General features: G+C 41.3%; 1 protein-coding gene across 2 annotated transcripts in view; it reads left to right on the top strand.

Annotated features, from left to right (window-relative positions):
- GOLM2 (golgi membrane protein 2) overlaps positions 1–18,471 on the top strand; it is a 129,621-nt gene extending 111,150 nt beyond the window's left edge. Inside the window, exons 10-11 of one of the 2 annotated variants that reach the window (XM_033190296.1) lie at positions 4,545–4,712; positions 16,043–18,471. In XM_033190296.1, coding sequence (XP_033046187.1) covers positions 4,545–4,712; positions 16,043–16,113 — 239 coding nt within the window. In that variant the 3' untranslated portion in view covers positions 16,114–18,471. The remainder of the gene's footprint in view (positions 1–4,544; positions 4,713–16,042) is intronic. The other variant, XM_033190295.1, reaches the window with a different exon arrangement.
- The last annotated feature ends 2,272 nt before the right edge of the window (positions 18,472–20,743 follow it).

Raw genomic sequence — 20,743 nt, 5'->3', positions numbered from 1 at the left:
GATTTAAATAGTGACCACAAGTGAATATAGGAGACCTTTTTTTTTTTGAGACAGAATTTCACTCTTGTTGCCCAGGCTGAAGTGCAAATAGAGCAATCTTGGCTCACTGTAACCTCCGCCTCCCAGGTTCAAGTGATTCTCCTGCCTCAGCCTCCCAAGTAGCTGGGATTACAGCCACCCGCCACCATGGCCAGCTACTTTTTTGTGTTTTTAATAGAGATGGGGTTTCTCCATGTTGGCCAGGCTGGTCTCAAACTCCTGACCTCAGGTGATCCACTCACCTTGGCCTCCCAAAGTTCTGGGATTACAGGCGTGAGCCACCATGCCTGGCCCTGTAATTATCCTTAATTTGCTTGTTGAAACTTACTCTTTCTCATATAAATCCAGTCAAATCAATCTTTTTACTATCTTCTAAATACCTTATCTTTGTTCTTACCTGTTCTTTCAATGCTTTCTTTCCCTGTCATAGTCTAATATAATTGCCTTCTTTTTCAAACTTTCCCTTCTCTCACATTGACATGTTGCTCTTAAATGTTGAATAAGTTAGCAGTCTGTTATATTGATCAATATTATGCATTTTTGTCTGTACCATTATATTCATTCAATGTTTAACGCAAAGTTTGTCTGATCTCCTTATCCTGATTGGCAACTCTGTGTAGTTGATTCTGTGTTTTTCAACTTTTGTTGTCTGTGAGAATGTTGGAAGCCCAGTATTAAAGGTTAGCTATAAATATTTCTCCAAACACGATGATTCTGTATATATAATAGCACAGACCACTATTTAACAAAGGGCAATTGTGTCATTATTCATTCTTGTTGATATTTTTATTATCTCTGAGTATCACTGTGATTATAGTATTAAAATTTTGACTAAATTTAGGCTAGGCAGATCACCAAACACCTAAAAAAAGGAAATTTTACATTGTTCTGTTGGAATATTATAATAGGTACAAGTGGGACATTTCTTTATTCCATGTCTGACAGTATTAGTAAATGATATATATATATTTTTAGTACCTTGTCTTAGCCTAATTTTTTGAGTCTTCTGTATTTCATAACTTTGATTTTAAAATGAAGGCCGGGCATGGTGGCTCACGTCTGTAATCCCAGCACTTTGGGAGGCCGAGGCGGGCAGATCACCTGAGGTCAGGAGTTCAAGACCAGCATGGCCAACATGGTGAAATCCTGTCTCTACTAAAAATACAAAAATTAGCCAGTCATGGTGGTGGGCGCCTGTAATCCTAGCTACTTAGGAGGCTGAAGCAGGAGAATCGCTTGAACCCGGGAGGTGGAGGTTGCAGTGAGCTGATACCGGGCTACTGCACTCCAGCCTGGGCGACAGAGCGAGACTCGGTCTCAAAAAGAAAAAAAAAAGAAAAAGAAAATATAGATTTCTGTAAATCTCTTTTTACTGCTTATATTGACATCATTTATTTTATTATTCAAAAAGAAATAATAAGACTCATCAAAATGTTTGATTTATAATTAGGAGACAGAGTGTTTTCTTACAAATAGCCTACCTATTCTCCTGTATGTTTCTTTTCTCTATTTCATCCACTTTTCTATTTATTTATTTATTGTGCATACTCCAAGCTTATACTAGAAGAGTTTTAAGATGAATTCATGCTCTTTTTATTGGCCCCAGTTACTCCAATTACTTCAGTCTCCTGTTGTCCCCACACCCTGCCTTCTTTTTTTTTTTTTTTTTTTTTTTGAGACGGAGTTTCACTCTTGTTGCCCAGGCTGGAGTGCAATGGTGCAATCTCATTTTTATTTTTATTTTTTTTTTGAGATGGAGTCTGGCTCTGTCGCCCAGGCTGGAGTGCGGTGGCGCGATCTCCGCTCACTGCAAGCTCCGCCTCCCGGGTTCACGCCATTCTCCTGCCTTAGCCTCCCGTGTAGCTGGGACTACAGGTGCCCGCCACCGCGCCCGGCTAATTTTTGTATTTTTTTAGTAGAGACGGGGTTTCACCGTGTTAGTCAGGATGGTCTCGATCTCCTGACCTCGTGATCCACCCGTCTCGGCCTCCCAAAGTGCTGGGATTACAGGCTTGAGCCACCGCGCCCGGCCTACAATGGTGCAATCTCAGTGAGCAGCAACCTCCGCCTCCCGAGTTCAAGCAATTCTCCTGCCTCAGCCTCCCAAGTAGCTGGGATTACAGGCATGCACCACCATGCCTGCCTAATTTTGTATTTTAGTAGAGACAGGGTTTCTCTGTGTTGGTCAGGCTGGTCTTGAACTCCCAACCTCAGGTGATCTGCCCGCCTCGCTGCCTTTTCTTTTTTTTTAGTCTTGTTCTGTCGCCCAGGTTGGAGTGCAGTGGCCCAGTCTCGGCTCACTGCAAGCTCTGCCTCCTGGGTTCACACCATTCTCCTGACTCAGCCTCCCCAGTAGCTGGGACTACAGGTGCCCACCACCACGCCCGACTAATTTTCTGTATTTTTAGTAGAGATGGTGTTTCACCCTGTTAGCCAGGATGGTCTTGATCTCCTGATGTTGTGATCCGCCCACCTTGGCCTCCCAAAGTGCTGGGATTACAGGCGTGAGCCACCGCGCCCGGCCACACCCGCCCTTCTTTAAAAGCCTCTGTAAGTGCAATTTGTCCTTTAATGATTTTCCTGATGGACTCTTTACCCACCAATTAGAAATACATTGGCTTGATGATGTGATGAACCATCTGTAGAATCGACCAGTACCCCCATAATTCTATTTGTACTTAACCTTTCTTTCCAAGCAAAGGAAGCTGTTAATTTTTTTCCTGAGCCATTGCAATGTAAATTTTATTTATTTATTTATCTATTTATTTTTAGAGAGAGAGTCTTGCTGGGGTGCAGTGGCACAATCGTAGCTCACTATAACCTCAAACTCCTGGCCTTAAATGATCCTCCTGCATCAACCTCCCAAGTAGATAAGACTACAGAAACCCGACTAATTTTTTTTTTTTTTTTTTTAAGAGAAGAGGTCTCACTCTGTCACCCAGACTGAAGTGCAGTGGCAATATCCTAACTCACTGTAGCCTTGGACTCCTGGGCTTAAGCAATCCTCCTACCTTAGCCTCCTGAGTAGCTGAGACTATAGGTGTGGACCACCATACCCAGCTAATTTTTGTATTTTTTGTAGAGATGGATCTCACTATGTTACCCAGGCTGGCCTCAAACTCCTGGGCTTAAGCAATCCTCCCACCTTGGCCTCCCAAAATACTGCTATGACAGGCATACACCACTGCATCCATCCTGCAATGTAAATTTTTGAAATATATTTTTAAAAATTTAGACCTATCACAGAAAGTTGTTAAATTTCTAAGTCTCAAATTCTTGTATTATTAGGAAGTTAATTTTATGGATTAAAATAAATCTACTTTTATGCTAAGTTAAACTTAATGTCTAAGTATAGTTTTAGTTGTACTTGCATTTCTAATTCAGATCCTAGTGTGCCTAACTTTTTTATTTTCAATGTCTAATTGTTGAATAGTTTTCTACAGTAAGTATTATGTCTATTTATCTTCTTTTTTTTTTTTGAGATGGAGTCTTGCTCTTGTCACCCAGGCTGGAGTGCAATGGCGCAATCTCGGCTCACCGCAGCCTCTGCCTCCTGGACTCAAGCAATTCTCCTGCCTCAGCCTCTTGTGTAGCTGGGATTACAGGCACCTGCCACCAAGCCTGGCTAATTTCTGTATTTTCAGTAGAGATGGGGTTTTACCATGTTTGCGAGGCTGGTCTCGAACTACTGATCTCAGGTGATCCACCCACCTTGGCCTTCCATAGTGCCGGGATTACAGGTGTGAGCCACTGCATCAGGCCTGTCTTCTTGATGTCTAATGGTTATGAATGTGTACAATATAATGGCCTGATATAGGTCAGTTTTCTTAAGATTCCATTGACTTTTTAAAAAATCTGGCTTAGGAAATGAGAAGAGATACACCAGAATTACTTGGCATTTTTTTTTTTTTAAACCACTAGGGATTCTGATGGCTTACTTTCTTTGCCATCCCTTTTTGGAAATCCAAAATATATGCCACCATACCCAGCTAAGTTTTGTGTTTTTTGTGGAGAAAGGTTTTGCCATGTTGCCCAGGCTGGTGTCAAATTCTTGAGCTCAAGCGATCCACCCACCTCAGCCTCCCAAAGTTCTGGGATTACAAGCGTGGGTCACTGCACCAGGCCTAGATTTTCAAATTTTAAATATGTATCATATCTAGTAATAAAATATTCTCCTAAAATGTTAATTTAGACATACTTAGAGAAGTCATTGGTTATTATGAAAACATTCCTAAAAATGGTGCCCATTTCTTTAAGAAATCATTCAAATCTTAAGTGGCAAGCACTAAAATAAACGCAAAAGAGAAATTCTTAATAAAAGTTATGTATTTTCAGAGTCTTCGATCTTACATACTTTTGGATAACCTTCACAAAATGTATCCTTTTATATCCAGTACCCCAAAAGTTGCCAGGTTTCACTTGTCTACTTTCTGGTCTGCCTTCAGTATAGATTCCTTCATTTCTTCTCTCTTTACTCTTGAATTAATCCTCTACCTACTTCACAGGCCGATTCTTTGATGAGAATGAATCCCCTGTTGATCCGCAGCATGGCTCTAAACTGGCGGATTATAATGGGGATGATGGTAACGTAGGTGAGTATGAGGCAGACAAGCAGGCTGAGCTGGCTTACAATGAGGAAGAAGATGGTGATGGTGGAGAGGAAGACGTCCAAGGTGAGCGTGGGCCTGGCCTCCATGCTATAACCATGAAACCCACCTCTAAGTTTTTTGGTTGAATTTGTGTAGAATTTTCCCCACCTATTAGTGGCAGTGTAACCTAAATTTTTTGTTTTTTCTTTGAGATGGAGTTTTGCTCTTGTTGCCCAGGCTGGAGTCCAATGGCACGATCTCGGCTCATTGTAACCTCCACCTTCCAGGTTCAAGCGATTCTCCTGCCTCAGCCTCCCGAGTAGCTGGGATTACAGGCATGCACCACCACGCCTGGCTAATTTTGTATTTTCAGTAGAGACGGGGTTTCTCCATGTTGGTCAGGCTGGTCTCAAACTCCCGACCTCAGGTGATCCACCCACCTCAGGCTCCCAAAGTGTTGGGATTACAGGCATGAACCACTGCGCCCAGCCAACCTCAGTATTAATACAAAGAGGTTCTGTGCAGTTTTTCAGTTTTATTTTGAAAACTATTTTATAATAGTGGCATTTGTAAATCTGTAAATTATTTTAATTTTTTAAAATTTTGGTTATCATGTGTATTATTGATACAGCTACAATTTAAAACTTAGAATCTTCAGAAATTTTAGAATTAAATTGTTTAAAATGACTCTAGACTACCTAAGGCAAATGCTCCTAGACAATACACTTTTCCAATTTCTCATCTAAAAACATTTCATTACAAATATTGCCCAGGTAGCTTTTTCGTTATAAGGAAAGCCACAAAGGGAATGGTCTTCTCCATACTGAAGATAAGATTATTTCACCACTGACATAGCAGAGGAAGGCTATTTTTGAATTTTTTCTGAGAGGCTTAAAATTTATATTTAACAATCAATGTGTGAAGATTTGTTTTATATTTATTACACAGATTCAACGTATTTTTCTTATTCACTGTGTTACTTCTGCTGAGCATTTAACTTAATGAAAGTTCAGAATCTACCTGTGTGCATGCAGCCCTACCCATGCATGCATATCAGAGTGTTTTTCTCTACTGCAAGTTTTTAGGCCAGTTTTCTGCCTGCTTATATTGTTTAGCAGTATTTGTGGAGCTATTTCTCTTTTCTGTAAAAGTTGATTGTGACCTTAGTGTGTGATACGTTAAATTTTTATGTGATGCATGGAAATTTTTCATCATAACATGCTTTGATTTCTTCCTTACCTGTTTTAAAAGTAATTTTTATTTAGACTTATGACAAGCATTGTTTTTATAAAACCCAGAAGAAAATATAGTTGTTCTACAAAATTATATGGTTTGTAGAAAAAAGGGAAACTAGAGACTCTGACTTCTACCTAGGCACTGTTGTAATAGTTCATTTAGTTTAGGAAAATTATGATTATTGGGGATAGAAAAGAGATTAATATGTGCTAGGAGTTATATAAGGTTATATTTATAAGAATTTCTCAAACACTTTTTGGTAATATTGATATTGATATACATATAACCTTACAATAGTATGTACTTTTTCTGTAATCTCATCCTTTTTTCATAAATTTTATCTTTTTTTTCTCATTGCTTTTGTGATTTGTTTGGATTATATTTGTTTGCAATTATTTATAATGTTTTAAGGTTTTTTCATGCATGTGTATCATATCAGCAATTAGATTGTAAGCTCTTGGAGGGCAGGAATTTTTATTTATTTTGCCTTCCATTTTGTTTGTATCCTTTTCTACCTTCATGCCCACCTCCCACAGTACTTTGCGCATTACCCACCCGCCACAGTACTTTGCACATTGTCATTAACTGATAATTATATGCTTCTCTCATTGAGCTTTTATTCTTATAACTGTGACTAGGGTAATAACTCTTTAACTTCTGGTCTTATAAGCTGCTTGGTTTACACTTTCAATATTCTCTAATTTTTTTAAGGGCTTTTTCATCTCATTGGATAATTTTGAGATTTTTATTATAATGGTTTATCTCAGTCTTTGTTTTCAGTCATTCTTTATATTTTGTCTATCTTAAAGTTGATAATTGTCACAAAATTTTGATTTAATATGTGTATGGGTTTCAATCTATTGTACATAAATTTATTTTCAATGCCTTCTCTCTCCCTTTCTTGTACTCTTCTCCTTCTTCCTCCCCTGGTTCTCACTGCCACCTTCTACTTCAAGTCCCCAAGACCCTCATGTTGTCCTCCTTTTCCTTTCACAAGAAAATAGATTCTAAGGATTGAAGAAATGACAAAAGATGATGTCCTCAGTGAAGTAGAGAAGGGGTTGTTACATTTTTGGATTTCCCTGTTTGCAAGTTAATCTTACTGGAACTGAGTGTTGCCATTTACCATTTCTTGTCTCATTCTGGCATTCTCTAGATGATAGTGGCAGGATAGGACACCTACAAAGGGTACCAAGAACAAAAAGATGCAGGAACATCAGCTCCAACAAAGAGGGCTAAGCAAGGAATACTGAGGAGACTTAAATCATTGTTAACATGTTTCCAGGGATTCTTTTTTTTATTGAGATGGAGTCTTGCTCTTGTCACCCAGGCTGAAGCTGAATCTTCCTGTTGTAGAGTTGATTTTTTTTTTTTTTGAGACGGAGTCTCACTCTGTCATCCAGGCTGGAGTGCAGTGGTGCAATCGCAGCTCACTGCAACCTCTGCTTCCTGGGTTCAAGCAATTCTCTTGCCTCAGCCTCCCGAATAGCTGGGACTACAGCCATGCACCACCATGTCCATCTAAGTTTTGTATTTTTAGTAGAGATGGGGTTTCACCATGTTGGCCAGGCTGGTTTGAACTCCTGACCTCAAGTGATCCACCTGCCTCAGCCTCCCAAAGTGCTGGGATTACAGGCATGAGCCACCACACCTGGCCATCCAGGATTCTTTAGGTATATTATTAACTGTCCAAAAAGTAGGGAGAGGTAATTATGGCTGTTCCCTAATTTATCAACAAATTGGATTCCAAATGTTCATTACTGTGCCAATGTGGAAATAATGGTTGCGTTCCCAGTACAGTTTGCACTTGTAGCCAAAGCAGGCAGAACATAGAGTAGAAAAAACATTAGTCGGCCAGGCACAGTGGCTCACACCTGTGATTCCAGCACTTTGGGAGGCCAAGGCGGGCGGATCACCTGAGGTCAGGAGTTCAAGACCAGCCTGGCCAACATCTCTACTAAAAAATACAAAAATTAGCTGGGCGTGGTGGCAGGTGCCTGTAGTCCCAGCTACTCGGGAGGCTGAGGCAGGAGAATTGCTTGAACCCGGGAGGCAGAGGTGTGGTAAGCCGAGATCGCACCATTGCACTCCAGCCTAGGTAACAGAACGAGACTCTGTCTCAAAAAAAGAAAGAAAGAAAGAAAAAAACATTAGTCTAGAATCAAGAGATAGTCTGTGTATTGCTTTTCAAGTCACTTAAACTCTCTGGACCACAATTTCTTCATCTGTATGAAGACTGCTGAATTAGAATACATGATCTTTCTCAGTTTTAAAATTCTGTGGCCACATTCAAGTTGGAATCACTATATATATAACTATATATATATATAACACACAAGAAAATATGTTTCAGATTTCAGGATGTCTGAAACAGATCTATTCCCAAATCCATGAAAGAAAGTAGAAACTTTATTGCCACCATTGTGACTCTACAGCGAAATATAACAAAAAATGAAGCACACACTTAATGTTCTATTGATAGGGGCTCTTCTCTGCTCTCTAGTAGTAGTAGTAGTTTCTTAAGTTGTGAGGTCCCTAGGATTAGAGATTCCAGCTGCAGGATAAGATTCTGGCTTCACCTAAGTATACTCCGGCTTTGGTCTCCAAAATTGTATATTGTGAATTGAGGCTTTGGCAGCATATCTGCCAGTAGGGAGCTGAAGCATTCCAGCCTTATCTCTGATACCTGTTCATTACATTATTAATCATTGGGGTCAGCACTACTTGTAGAGTGTTTTGTAGAATTAAGTGAGGCCTAGTTTTCCTGTGTTTACAATTATTTATATACATTATACATATAAAATATATAAATAATATTTATATAAAATATACATATTCTTATATATTTTAATAAAATATGTTTGCATATATTTATATAGATATATAAATGGTTATTATTTATATCATTATTTATTATATATATAATATATTTCTATTATATACATTTTTTATATATATATATATTTTTTTTTGAGACAGGGTCTCCCTCTGTCACCCAGGCTGGAGTGCAGTGACATGATCATGGCTCACTGCAGCCTTGACCTCTTGGGGTCAGGTGATCCTCCCACCTCAGCCTCCTGAGCATCTGGGACTACGGGCATGCACCACCACCGCTGGCTAGTTTTTTGTATTTTTTGTAGTGGCAGGGTTTAGCCATGTTTCCCATGTTTCCCAGGCTGGTCTTAAACTCCTGGACTCAAGCAATCAGGCCACCTTGGTCTCCCAAAGTGCTGGGATTACAGGCATGAGCCACTGCACCTGGCTCCTCACTGGCTTTTTGCCTTTTTGCTCCTAGTTCTTGCTTTTTTTCTTTTAAATTTTTTAAATTTTCTAAGATGGGGTCTTGGTATGTTGCCCAGGCTGGTTTCAAACTCCTGAGCTCAAGCTATCCACTTGCCTAAGCCTCCCAAAGTGTTGGGATCACAGGTGTGAGCCACTGCACCCAGGCGGTAGAGCTTTCTTTCTTTTTTTTTTTTATTTTGTTGCCCAGGCTGGAGTACAATGGTGTGATCTCAACTCACTGCAACCTCCCCCTCCCAGGTTCAAGCAATTCTCTTGCCTCAGCCTCCTGAGTAGCTGGAATTACAGGTGTCAGCCACCACGTCCAGCTAATTTTTGTATTTTTACTAGAGATAGGGTTTCACCATGTTGGCCAGGCTGGTCTTGAACTCCTGACCCTCATGATCTGCCCGCCTCAGCTTCCCAACGTGCTGGGATTACAGGGGTGAGAAGCCACACCCAGCCATGGTAGCACTTTCTTTAATGGAGGTAGCCTTTCTTGACTTCAGAGGGAATTTAATAATTATTTAATAAATTATGGATGTCTTTAAAATATTTCCTTTAATATTAATTTTACCTTGATGAACTATATAATATTTTGCTGCTTCCTAAAATGAACTAAAATACTAGTTCTTATATTTAGTGGTTATCTGTTATTCTACATTAGATTTGGTTAGGTGATTTCATAATCACGTACTACTGCTTGTTTGTTTGTTTTTGTTTTTTGAGATGGAGTCTTGCTCTGTCGCCCAGGCTGGAGTGCAGTGGCACAATCTCGGCTCACTGCAACCTTGGCCTCCTGGGTTCACGCCATTCTCCTGCCTCAGCCTCCCGAGTAGCTGGGACTACAGGCGCCTGCCACTATACCCAGCTAATTTTTTGTATTTTTAGTAGAGATGGGGTTTCACCTTGTTAGCCAGGATGGTCTTGATCTCCTGACCTCGTGATCCGCCCACCTTGGCCTCCCAAAGTGCTGGGATTATAGGCGTGACCCACCGCACCCGTCCTTTTTGGGATTTTGTTTGTTTGTTTGTTTGTTTGTTTTGAGACGGAGTCTCTCTCTGTTGCCCAGGCTGGAGTGCAGTGGCGCGATCTCGGCTCACTGTAAGCTCTGCCTTCTGGGTTCAGGCCATTCTCCTGCCTCTCAGCCTCCCCAGTAGCTGGGACTACAGGCTCCCGCCACCACTCCCGGCTGAATTTTGTAATATTTTTAGTAGAAACAGGGTTTCACCGTGTTAGCCAGGAGGGTGTGATCCGCCCGCCTCGGCCTCCCAAAGTGCTGGGATTACAGGTATGAACCACCGCGCCTTTTTGGAATTTTTAAGTGAACAAATGAAAAGCGAAATCAGGATAAGAGCAAATGTCTAGGAACAGAAAAACAAATCTACTCCTAGCTCATGTACTTAACAAACATGATCTAGTTCCTAAAATTATTTGGACCTGTAAGCATCTTCTCAGGAAAACAGAGATAACAACTGTGTTATCTCTGTTTTGTGTTACACTAAAATATTACACTAAAATATAACACTAAAAATATTACGCTGAATGGTGTGAACCCAGGAGGCGGAGCTTGCAGTGAGCCAAGATCGCGCCACTGCACTCCAGCTTGGGCAACAGAGCAAGACTCTGTCTCAAAATAAAAGCCCCGGCCGGGCGCGGTGGCTCAAGCCTGTAATCCCAGCACTTTGGGAGGCCGAGACGGGCGGATCACGAGGTCAGGAGATCGAGACCATCCTGGCTAATACGGTGAAACCCCGTCTCTACTAAAAATACAAAAACTAGCCGGGCGAGGTGGCGGGCGCCTGTAGTCCCAGCTACTTGGGAGGCTGAGGCAGGAGAATGGCGGAAACCCAGGAGGCGGAGCTTGCAGTGAGCTGAGATCTGGCCACTGCACTCCAGTCCGGGCGACAGAGCGAGACTCCGCCTCAAAAAAAAAAAATAAAATAAAAAAATAAAAGCCCCAAAAGTGGCTGGGCACGGTGGCTCATGCCTGTAATCTAGCACTTTGGGAGGCCGAGGCAGGTGGATCTCCTGAGGTCAGGAGTTCGAGACCAGTCTGGCCAACATGGTGAAACCCCGTTTCTACTAAAAATACAAAAAAAATTAGCTGGGCGTGGTGGGGGGGGTTGGGGGGGGCGCCTGTAATCTCAGCAACTCGGGAGGCTGAGGCAGGGGAATTGCTGGAACCTGGGAGGCGGAGGTTGCAGTGAGCCGAGATCTCGCCATTGCACTCCAGCCTGGGCCACAACAGCGAGACTCCCTCTCAAAAAAAAAAAAAAAGAAAAAGTCGGGCGCTGTGCCTCAAGTGAGGCCTGTAATACTAGCACTTTGGGAGCCCGAGGCAGGTGTATCACGAGGTCAGGAGTTCGAGACCAGCCTAACCAACATGGTGAAACCTCATCTCTACTAAAAAAGAAAAATACAAAAGTTATCCGGGCATGGTGGCGCATGCCTGTAATCCCAGCTATTCAAGAGGCTGAGGCAGGAGAATCGCTTGAACCTGGGAGGCGGAGGTTGCAATGAGCCGAATTTGTGCTACTGCATTCCAGCCTGGGCAACAGAGTGAGACTCCGTCTCAAAAAACAAAAAAAATTCCAAAAAGTAAAGACACCTTTTCCTTTCAATAACTTTCCTGTTACATTTTTAGAAAATTATCCACTGCTCCATGATGATTAAGTCTTAATTTAATTGTTATATTAAAGTCCTAAAAGATGTGTTTATAGCCATAAGGTGAGGTTCTATAATGTGAATCCTAAGGAGAGCTTTCTGGAGAGGTGCCCGTGATTATTTTCCCTTTTAAAAACAAAGATAGGCTGGGCGTGGTGGCTCACGCCTGTAATCCCAGCACTTTGGGAGGCCGAGGCGGGCGGATTACCAGGTCAGGAGTTTCAGACCATTCTGGCTAACACAGTGAAACCCTGTCTGTACTAAAAAAAAGACAAAAAAAATAGCTGGGCGTGGTGGCGGGCGCCTGTAGTCCCAGCTACGCGGGAGGCTGAGGCAGGAGAAGGGCATGAACCTGGGAGGTGGAGCTTGCTGTGAGCCGAGATCATGCCACTGCACTCCAGCCTGGGCAACACAGGGAGACTGCGTCTCAAAAAAAAAAAAAAAATTCTTTTTAAATAAAGAGTTATTTGATAAGGAATTGATTAGCATGTATATAAAGTAAAAGTGTGAAAATTGATATAATTTCAGGCTTTAACACATATTAAGACAGATTTGGGATTATCATACCTAGTGGATTATACTATTTAAAGATACCACTTCTCGGGCTTTTGGCTGAGATCAAGTGTACTATTTAAAGATCGATCATTTGTTAAGAATATGGGGTAGTCTCGGTGCAGTGGTCACAGCTGTAATCCCAGCACTTTGGGAAGCTAAGGTGGGCAGATTGCTTGAACCCAGGAGTTAAAGACCAGCCTAGACAACATGGTGAAACCCTGTCTCCACAAAAAAAATGGAAAAATTAGCCGGGCATGGTGGTATGTGCCTATAGTCCCAGCTACTCAGAAAGTTGAGGTGGGAGGATCCCTTGAGCCCTGGGAGGTCAAGGCTGCAGTGAGCTGAGACTGTGCCACTGTACTCCAACCTGAGTGATGGGAGTGAGACCCTGTCTCAAAAAAAAAAAAAAAATGGAAAATGGTTGTCCGAAATTCTAGAAATGAAAATTTCTATAAGTTTAACAGGAAAGTTGTTGAAAAAGAAAGTTGGTTTGACTTTTTTTTTTTTTTTTAAAGATAGGATTTAGCTCTGTTACCCAGGCTAGAGTACAGTCGTGTCATCTCTGCTTACTGCAACCTCCACCTCCTAGGCTCAAGCAATCCTCCTACCTCAGGCTCCTGAGTAACTGGGACTACAGGTATACACAACCATGCCTTGCTAAATTTTGAATTTTTAGTAGAGACTGGGTTTCAGCATGTTGCCCAGTCTGGTCTCGAACTCCTGAGCTCAAGTGATCTGCCTGCCTGTGCCTCCCAAAGTGATGGGATTGCAAGCTTGCACAACCATGCCCGGCCTGTTTTGTCATTTTTGAAAGAAGAAAGTTTTAGAGTGTTAAAACCTCTCATACCTAAAGTAATAATTTTTAGAAAACTATAGTATACATATGAATTTAGATTCCAATGTATAACTTCATTTAAATTATATTAACAAAAATTAAGCTATTGGGTAATAGTATCTGTGAACCAGAATGTAAGAAAAGTGATTTTTTAAGTCTGCAGAGAAGCCAAAAGATATCATAAAAATCCATGGTGAAACCCCATCTCTACTAAAAATACAAAAATTAGCCGAGTGCAGTGGCGGGTGCCTATAGTCCCAGCCAAAAAAAAAAAAAAATCCAAGTACTCCAAAGGGACTCTCCAAGGCTCTGATCAAAATACTTTTCATTCTTGTTCTAATATAATTTTAATACTCTTGGCTGAGGCCGGTGGATCACTTGAGCCCATGAGTTCCAGACCAGCCTGGGCAACAGGGCAAAATCCTGTCTTTACAAAAAATACAAAATGTAGCCAGGTGTGGTGGCGTGCACCTGTGGTCCCGGCTACCTGGGAGGTTGAGGTGGGAGGATTACTTGAGGCCGGGAGGTTGAGGCTGCAGGTGAGCCATGATAACACCACTACACTTGAGCCTGGCCAACAGAGCAATATTCTGTCTCAAACAAACGAACACAACTCTTGAGCAGTCTCATTTCAAGACCTGTAATTTGCAGCAAAATTAGAAAAGAAGGATTGCTATTGGCAGGTAAACTGACAACAAGGGAAAGTGACAACTCATAGCCAAGAAAGAACCAGAAAAATCTGTAATAGCCACATAAATCAAACTCCATAGCACTACTTGGAGTAATTTAATATAGCTACTCAAAGAGGCTTTGAGGATTTTATTAACAGTAATCATTTTTTTTTTTTTTCTGTTAAGAAAAGGTTAAATTTTGGTTGTTATACTCCATTTAGGAAGCCAAGAGGAAGCTATTTGCAGAGAGGCAAAGAAATTCACTAAAATGTTAAATGTTGGGATTATGAGTGACTTTTATTTTTCTATCTTTTATAATTTTTACAATACTAATATTGGATACTTTTATAATTAGAAAAAAATTTGATTTTTAAAAGCCTGAAAATGTGTACAGAAATGTTTCTACCAAAGCTTTAATTTAAAGAACTAAATATCATCTATATAGAAATAATATATTTAGGCTGGGCACTGTGACTCAGTGCCTGTAATCCCAGCACTTTAGGAGGCCAAGGTGGGCAGATCACCTGAGGTGAGGAGTTCGAGACCAGCCTGGCCAACATGGTAAAACCCCGTCTCTACTAAATATACAAAAATTAGCCAGGCATGGTGAATAGGTGCCTGTAGTCCCAACTACTTGGGAGGCTGAGGTAGGAGAATCGCTTGATCCTGGGAGACAGAGGTTGCAGTCAGCCAAGATCGCGCCACTACACTCCAGCCTAGGCAACGGAGTGAAAGTCCGTCTCAAAAAAAAAAAAAGAGACTATATTTATATAAAAATATTAACTTCTCGGCCGGGCGCGGTGGCTCAAGCCTGTAATCCCAGCACTTTGGGAGGCCGAGACGGGTGGATCACGAGGTCAGGAGATCGAGACCATCCTGGCTAACACGGTGAAACCCCGTCTCTACAAAAAATACAAAAAAAAAACTAGCCGGGCGAGGTGGCGGGCGCCTGTAGTCCCAGCTACTCCGGAGGCTGAGGCGGGAGAATGGCGTGAACCCGGGAGGCGGAGCTTGCAGTGAGCTGAGATCCGGCCACTGCACTCCAGCCTGGGTGACAGAGCAAGACTCCGTCTCAAAAAAAAAAAAAAAATATATATATATATATATATATATTAACTTCTCAATATTTGTGGGTTCCTAAAGTTTTGCTAGCTATGTCTATCTGGCTCTATTTCTGCTTGTCTGTCATCTATGTCTATTTTTTAAAGATTTGTTAAAATTAATATTGCGGCCGGGCGCGGTGGCTCAAGCCTGTAATCCCAGCACTTTGGGAGGCCGAGACGGGCGGATCACAAGGTCAGGAGATCGAGACCATCCTGGCTAACACGGTGAAACCCCGTCTCTACTAAAAATACAAAAACTAGCCGGGCGAGATGGCGGGCGCCTGTAGTCCAGCTACTCCGGAGGCTGAGGCGGGAGAATGGCGTGAACCGGGAGGCGGAGCTTGCAGTGAGCTGAGATCCGGCCACTGCACTCCAGCCTGGGTGACAGAGCAAGACTCCGTCTCAAAAAAAAAAAAAAAAAATATATATATATATATATATATATATTAACTTCTCAATATTTGTGGGTTCCTAAAGTTTTGCTAGCTATGTCTATCTGGCTCTATTTCTGCTTGTCTGTCATCTATGTCTATTTTTTAAAGATTTGTTAAAATTAATATTGCGGCCGGGCGCGGTGGCTCAAGCCTGTAATCCCAGCACTTTGGGAGGCCGAGACGGGCGGATCACAAGGTCAGGAGATCGAGACCATCTGGCTAACACGGTGAAACCCCGTCTCTACTAAAAATACAAAAACTAGCCGGGCGAGATGGCGGGCGCCTGTAGTCCCAGCTACTCGGGAGGCTGAGGCAGGAGAATGGCGTAAACCCGGGAGGCGGAGCTTGCAGTGAGCTGAGATCTGGCCACTGCACTCCAGTCCCGGCGACAGAGCGAGACTCCGCCTCAAAAAAAAAAAAAAAAAAAAAAAAAAAAAAAAAAATTAATCTTGCAAAATAGTTCCACATACTTTTCACTCTTTAGCCAAGCAGCTAAGAAATAGAACACTATTTGTACTAGGTATAAAATAACAAGCAGGAAACTACCTTAAGGCTGAGAAAAACTGAGACATTAATTGGATTTCTGCAGTGATTTAAAAAATAGTACGTTGATACAAAATTATTTTACTTACAGATGATGAAGAACGAGAGCTTCAAATGGATCCTGCCGACTATGGAAAGCAACATTTCAATGATGTCCTTTAAGTCCTAAAGGAACGCTTCAGAAAACCTAAAGTGCTGTAAAATGAAATCATTCTACTTTGTCCTTTTTGACTTTTGTTGTAAAGATGAGTTGTATCAATTGTAAAGATACATTGAGATAGAATTAAGGAAAAACTTTAATGAAGGAATGTACCCATGTACATATGTGAACTTTTTCATATTGTATTATCAAGGTATGGACTTTTTTGGTTATGATACAGTTAAGCCAAAAACAGCTAATCTTTGCATCTAAAGCAAACTAATGTATATTTCACATTTTATTGAGCCGACTTATTTCCACAGATAGATAAACAGGACAAAATGGTTGTACAAGTTATATGTGGCATAGCATAACCACAGTAGGAACAGAACAGATATTCAGCAGAAAACTTTTTATACACTAATTTTTTTTTTTTTTGGATACAGAGTTTTAGTCTTATTTCCCAGGCTGGAGTGCAATGGCATAATCTCGGCCCACTGCAACCTCCACTCCACCTCCTGGGTTCAGGCAATTCTCCTGCCTTAGCCTCCCAAGTAGCTGGGATTACAGGCACCCACCACCATGCCCAGCTAATTTTTGTATTTTTAATAGAGAGCTAATAATTGTATATTTGAGACGGGTTTCACCATGTTGGCCAGGCTGGTCTTGAACTCCTGACCTCAGGTGATCCTCCTGCCTTGGCCTCCCAAAGTGCTGGGACTACAGGTGTGAGCCACTGCGCCCAGTCTACACACTAATTCTTGTTAGCCCAACAGCTGTTTTATTCTATCTACCCCTCATTTCATGCTCAAGGAGTCATACCTAGAATAGTTACACATAAGAGGAAAACTAGAAGCCAAACACTGGACAGTATGTATACAGAGTCACCTCCCTACTCCTTTTATTTTACATGAGTGCTGATGTGTTTTGGCAGATGAGCTTTCAGCTGAGGCCTGATGGAAGTTGAGATAACCTGCAAAGACATAACAATATTTATGAGTTATATCTTAATTCTTGAAATTGTGGAATGCATGATTGACAATATAGTTTTAATTTTTATTTTTTCAAGTAATACCAGTACTATTTAACTGTAGCCAGAACTGGCTAAAATTTTTATATTTTCAGAGTTGAAGTTGGTGAAGACATTCATGATGTAAACACCAGATCCTGAAAGGGGTTAAATCTACTTTGAAATGAATCTGCAATCAGTATTTCAAAGCTTTTCTGGTAATTTTAGTGATCTTATTTGACTAGACTTTTTCAGAAATACTAAATAAGGAATTTTAACAGGTTTTTATTAATACACAGATAAATAGAAGTACAGTGAGGTCTATAGCCATTTTATTAAAATAGCTTAAAAGTTTGTAAAAAAATGAATCTTTGTAATTACTTAATATGTTAGTTAAGAACCCATCAAGCTTATATTTGCTGGACTTACAAATTATTTTAAATGCATTTATCTTTTTTGACACTATTCAGTGGAATGTGTAAACTAGCTAATTCTTGTTTCTGATTTAAAGCACTTTTAAATCTTATCCTGCTCCCTAAAAACAAAAATAATTTTTGATCAAAAGGTTTTGATCACAAGGGGAAATTTAAGATTAACCCTGTTTTTCAGAAGGACTACTGTTAATTGCACATAAACATGAAATGTGTTTTCCCCTGTGTACTAACAGATTCTAGTCAAAATTCAAACTTATAGTGGTAAAGAAACAGGTTGTTCACTTGTTGAGGTGCAAAAATTCTTAAGACTTCTGTTTGAAATTGCTCCATGACTAGGAAAAGATGTAGTGGTTTACTAAAATTGTTTTTCCACCATATCAAATTAAACAATTCATGCCTTTATAGGGTCAGGCCTACAATGAATAGGTATGGTGGTTCACAGAATTTTTAAAATAGAGTTAAAGGGAAGTGATGTACATTTTGGGGACATTAGGGTAGGGAGATGAATCAAAAAATACCCCTAGTAATACTTTATATTTAATACTGCAAAAGCTTTACAAATGGAAACCATGCAATTATCTGCCTTAGTTCTTTTATCATAAAAACAATCACTTGGTTGGTTGTATTGTAGCTATTACTTATACAGCAACATTTCTTCAATTAGCAGTGTAGACATTTTATAAACAAATCTTGGACCAACTGATAATATATCTGACTGTATTAATATTTTAGTGCTATAAAATACTATGTGAATCTCTTAAAAATCTGACATTTTACAGTCTGTATTAGACATACTGTTTTTATAATGTTTTACTTCTGCCTTAAGATTTAGGTTTTTTAAACGTATTTTTGCCCTGAATTAAGTGTTAATTTGATGGAAAACTCTGCTTTTAAAATCATCATTTACTGGGTTCTAATAAATTAAAAATTAAACTTGTTTCACTGTGTTGCTTATTCTAATACATACACAAACATCACACTCATGAAGTAAATACATTTTAACACTAAAATCGGCCGGGCGCGGTGGCTCAAGCCTGTAATCCCAGCACTTTGGGAGGCCGAGACGGGCGGATCACGAGGTCAGGAGATCGAGACCATCCTGGCTAACACGGTGAAACCCCATCTCTACTAAAAAAATACAAAAACTAGCCGGGCGAAGTGGCGGGCGCCTGTAGTCCCAGCTACTCGGGAGGCTGAGGCAGGAGAATGGTGTAAACCCGGGAGGCGGAGCTTGCAGTGAGCTGAGATCCGGCCACTGCACTCCAGTCCGGGCGACAGAGCGAGACTCCGTCTCAAAAAAAAAAAAAAAAAAAAAAAAAACACTAAAATCTGAGTAAGTTTAGCACTCGTTTTAAGTTAAGCTAAACTAAAAAACCAAATATTTCTTTCTTTTTTTGAAACAGAGTCTCACTCTCTTGCCCAGGCTGGAGTGCAATGGCACATCTCGGCTCACTGCAATCTCTGTCTCCCAGATTCAAGCAATTCTCCTGCCTCAGCCTCCCAAGTAGCTGGGATTACAGTCACATGCCACCACACCTGGGTAATTTTTGTATCTTTGGTAGAGACGGGGTTTCACCATGTTGGCCAGCCTGGTCTTGAACTCCTGACCTCAGGTGATCCACCTGCCTTGCCCCCCAAAGTGCTGGGATTACAGGCATGAGCTACCATACCCGGCCTGAAAACCAAATATTTTTACACCAGGGCTCTTTACTGCAGGTCTAGTTTATTCAACAAATATTGAATGCCTATTATGTGCCCAGCATTGTTCTAGGTATTAAGATAAGTGGGTAAGATAGACAAGGTCTCTGTTCGCATGGAGTGTACATTCAAGTGGGGGCAGTCAGACAGTACACAAGTAAATAAATGAACAAGATAACTTCAAATAGTGTTAAAGAGCTATTAAAAGTTTTGGCCCGGCACGGTGGCTCACACCTGTAATCCCAGCACTTTGGGAGGCCAAAGCGGGCGGATCACCAGGTAGAGTTCGAGACCAGCCTGACCAACATGGTGAAACCCTGTCTCTCTTAAAAATACAAAAATTAGCTGGGCATGGTGGCGTGTGGCTGTAATCCCAATTACTCAGGAGGCTGAGGCAGGAGAATCACTTGAACCCAGAAGGCGGAGGTCGCAGTGAGCCAAGATCACACCACTGCACTCCAGCCTGGGTGACAGAGCAAGACTCTGTCTCAGATAAATAAATCAATGAATGTTCTAAGGTTCCAAACAATTAGGTTTTCACTGAACTAAAACATTACAGTTACGTGGCTGGAATGTAATAAGCAAGGGAAAGAGGAGGCTGAAGAAGTATGGAGGGGTCAAGATAGGGAGAGTCTTGTAAGTTTAGGTGTTGCTACTGACCCATAAATAAAAATGAAGCAAATATACATGGAAAGATGATTTTAGGAGAAATGTGAATATGACTTCAAAATCATTTCTAAAATATGACACACTGAAAAAATCTTAAGATTGTGTCTTTTGCCGGGCGCGGTGGCTCAAGCCTGTAATCCCAGCACTTTGGGAGGCCGAGACGGGCGGATCACGAGGTCAGGAGATCGAGACCATCCTGGCTAACACGGTGAAACCCCGTCTCTACTAAAAAAATACAGAAAAATTAGCCGGGCGATGTGGCGGGCGCCTGTAGTCCCAGCTACTCGGGAGGCTGAGGCGAGAGAATGGCATAAACCCGGGAGGCGGAGCTTGCAGTGAGCTGAGATCCGGCCACTGCACTCCAGCCTGGGCGACAGAGCGAGACTCCGTCTCAAAAAAAAAAAAAAAAAGATTGTGTCTTTTGGACTTCTCATTCCTGTAATCATGTAACAACAACAACATTTGCTTGAATATGAGGACAGAGAATTTGTTTTTTAAAAAAAAAAGCAACAAGACGACAGGGATAGTGGCTCACGCCTGTAATCCCAGCACTTTGGGAGGCTGAGGCAGGTGAATCACAAGGTCAGGAGTTCGAGACCAGCCTGACCAACATGGTGAAACGCTGTCTCTATTTAAAAAATACAAAAATTAGCCGGGCATGGTAGCGTGCGCCTGTAATCCCAGCTACTCGGGAGGCTGAGGCAGGAGAATCGCTTGAACCCAGGAGGCGGAGGTGGCAGTGAGCCGAGATCGCGCCACTGCACTCCAGCCTGGGCAACAGAGCAAAACTCTTATCTCAGAAGAAAAGCAACAACATACTTATGAGGAAATGTATTAGTCTGT

Source organism: Trachypithecus francoisi, unplaced genomic scaffold (assembly GCF_009764315.1).
Source record: "Trachypithecus francoisi isolate TF-2019V2 unplaced genomic scaffold, Tfra_2.0 Lachesis_group3, whole genome shotgun sequence".
NCBI lineage: Eukaryota > Metazoa > Chordata > Mammalia > Primates > Cercopithecidae > Trachypithecus > Trachypithecus francoisi.
This window is presented reverse-complemented; position numbering and strand designations above follow the sequence as displayed.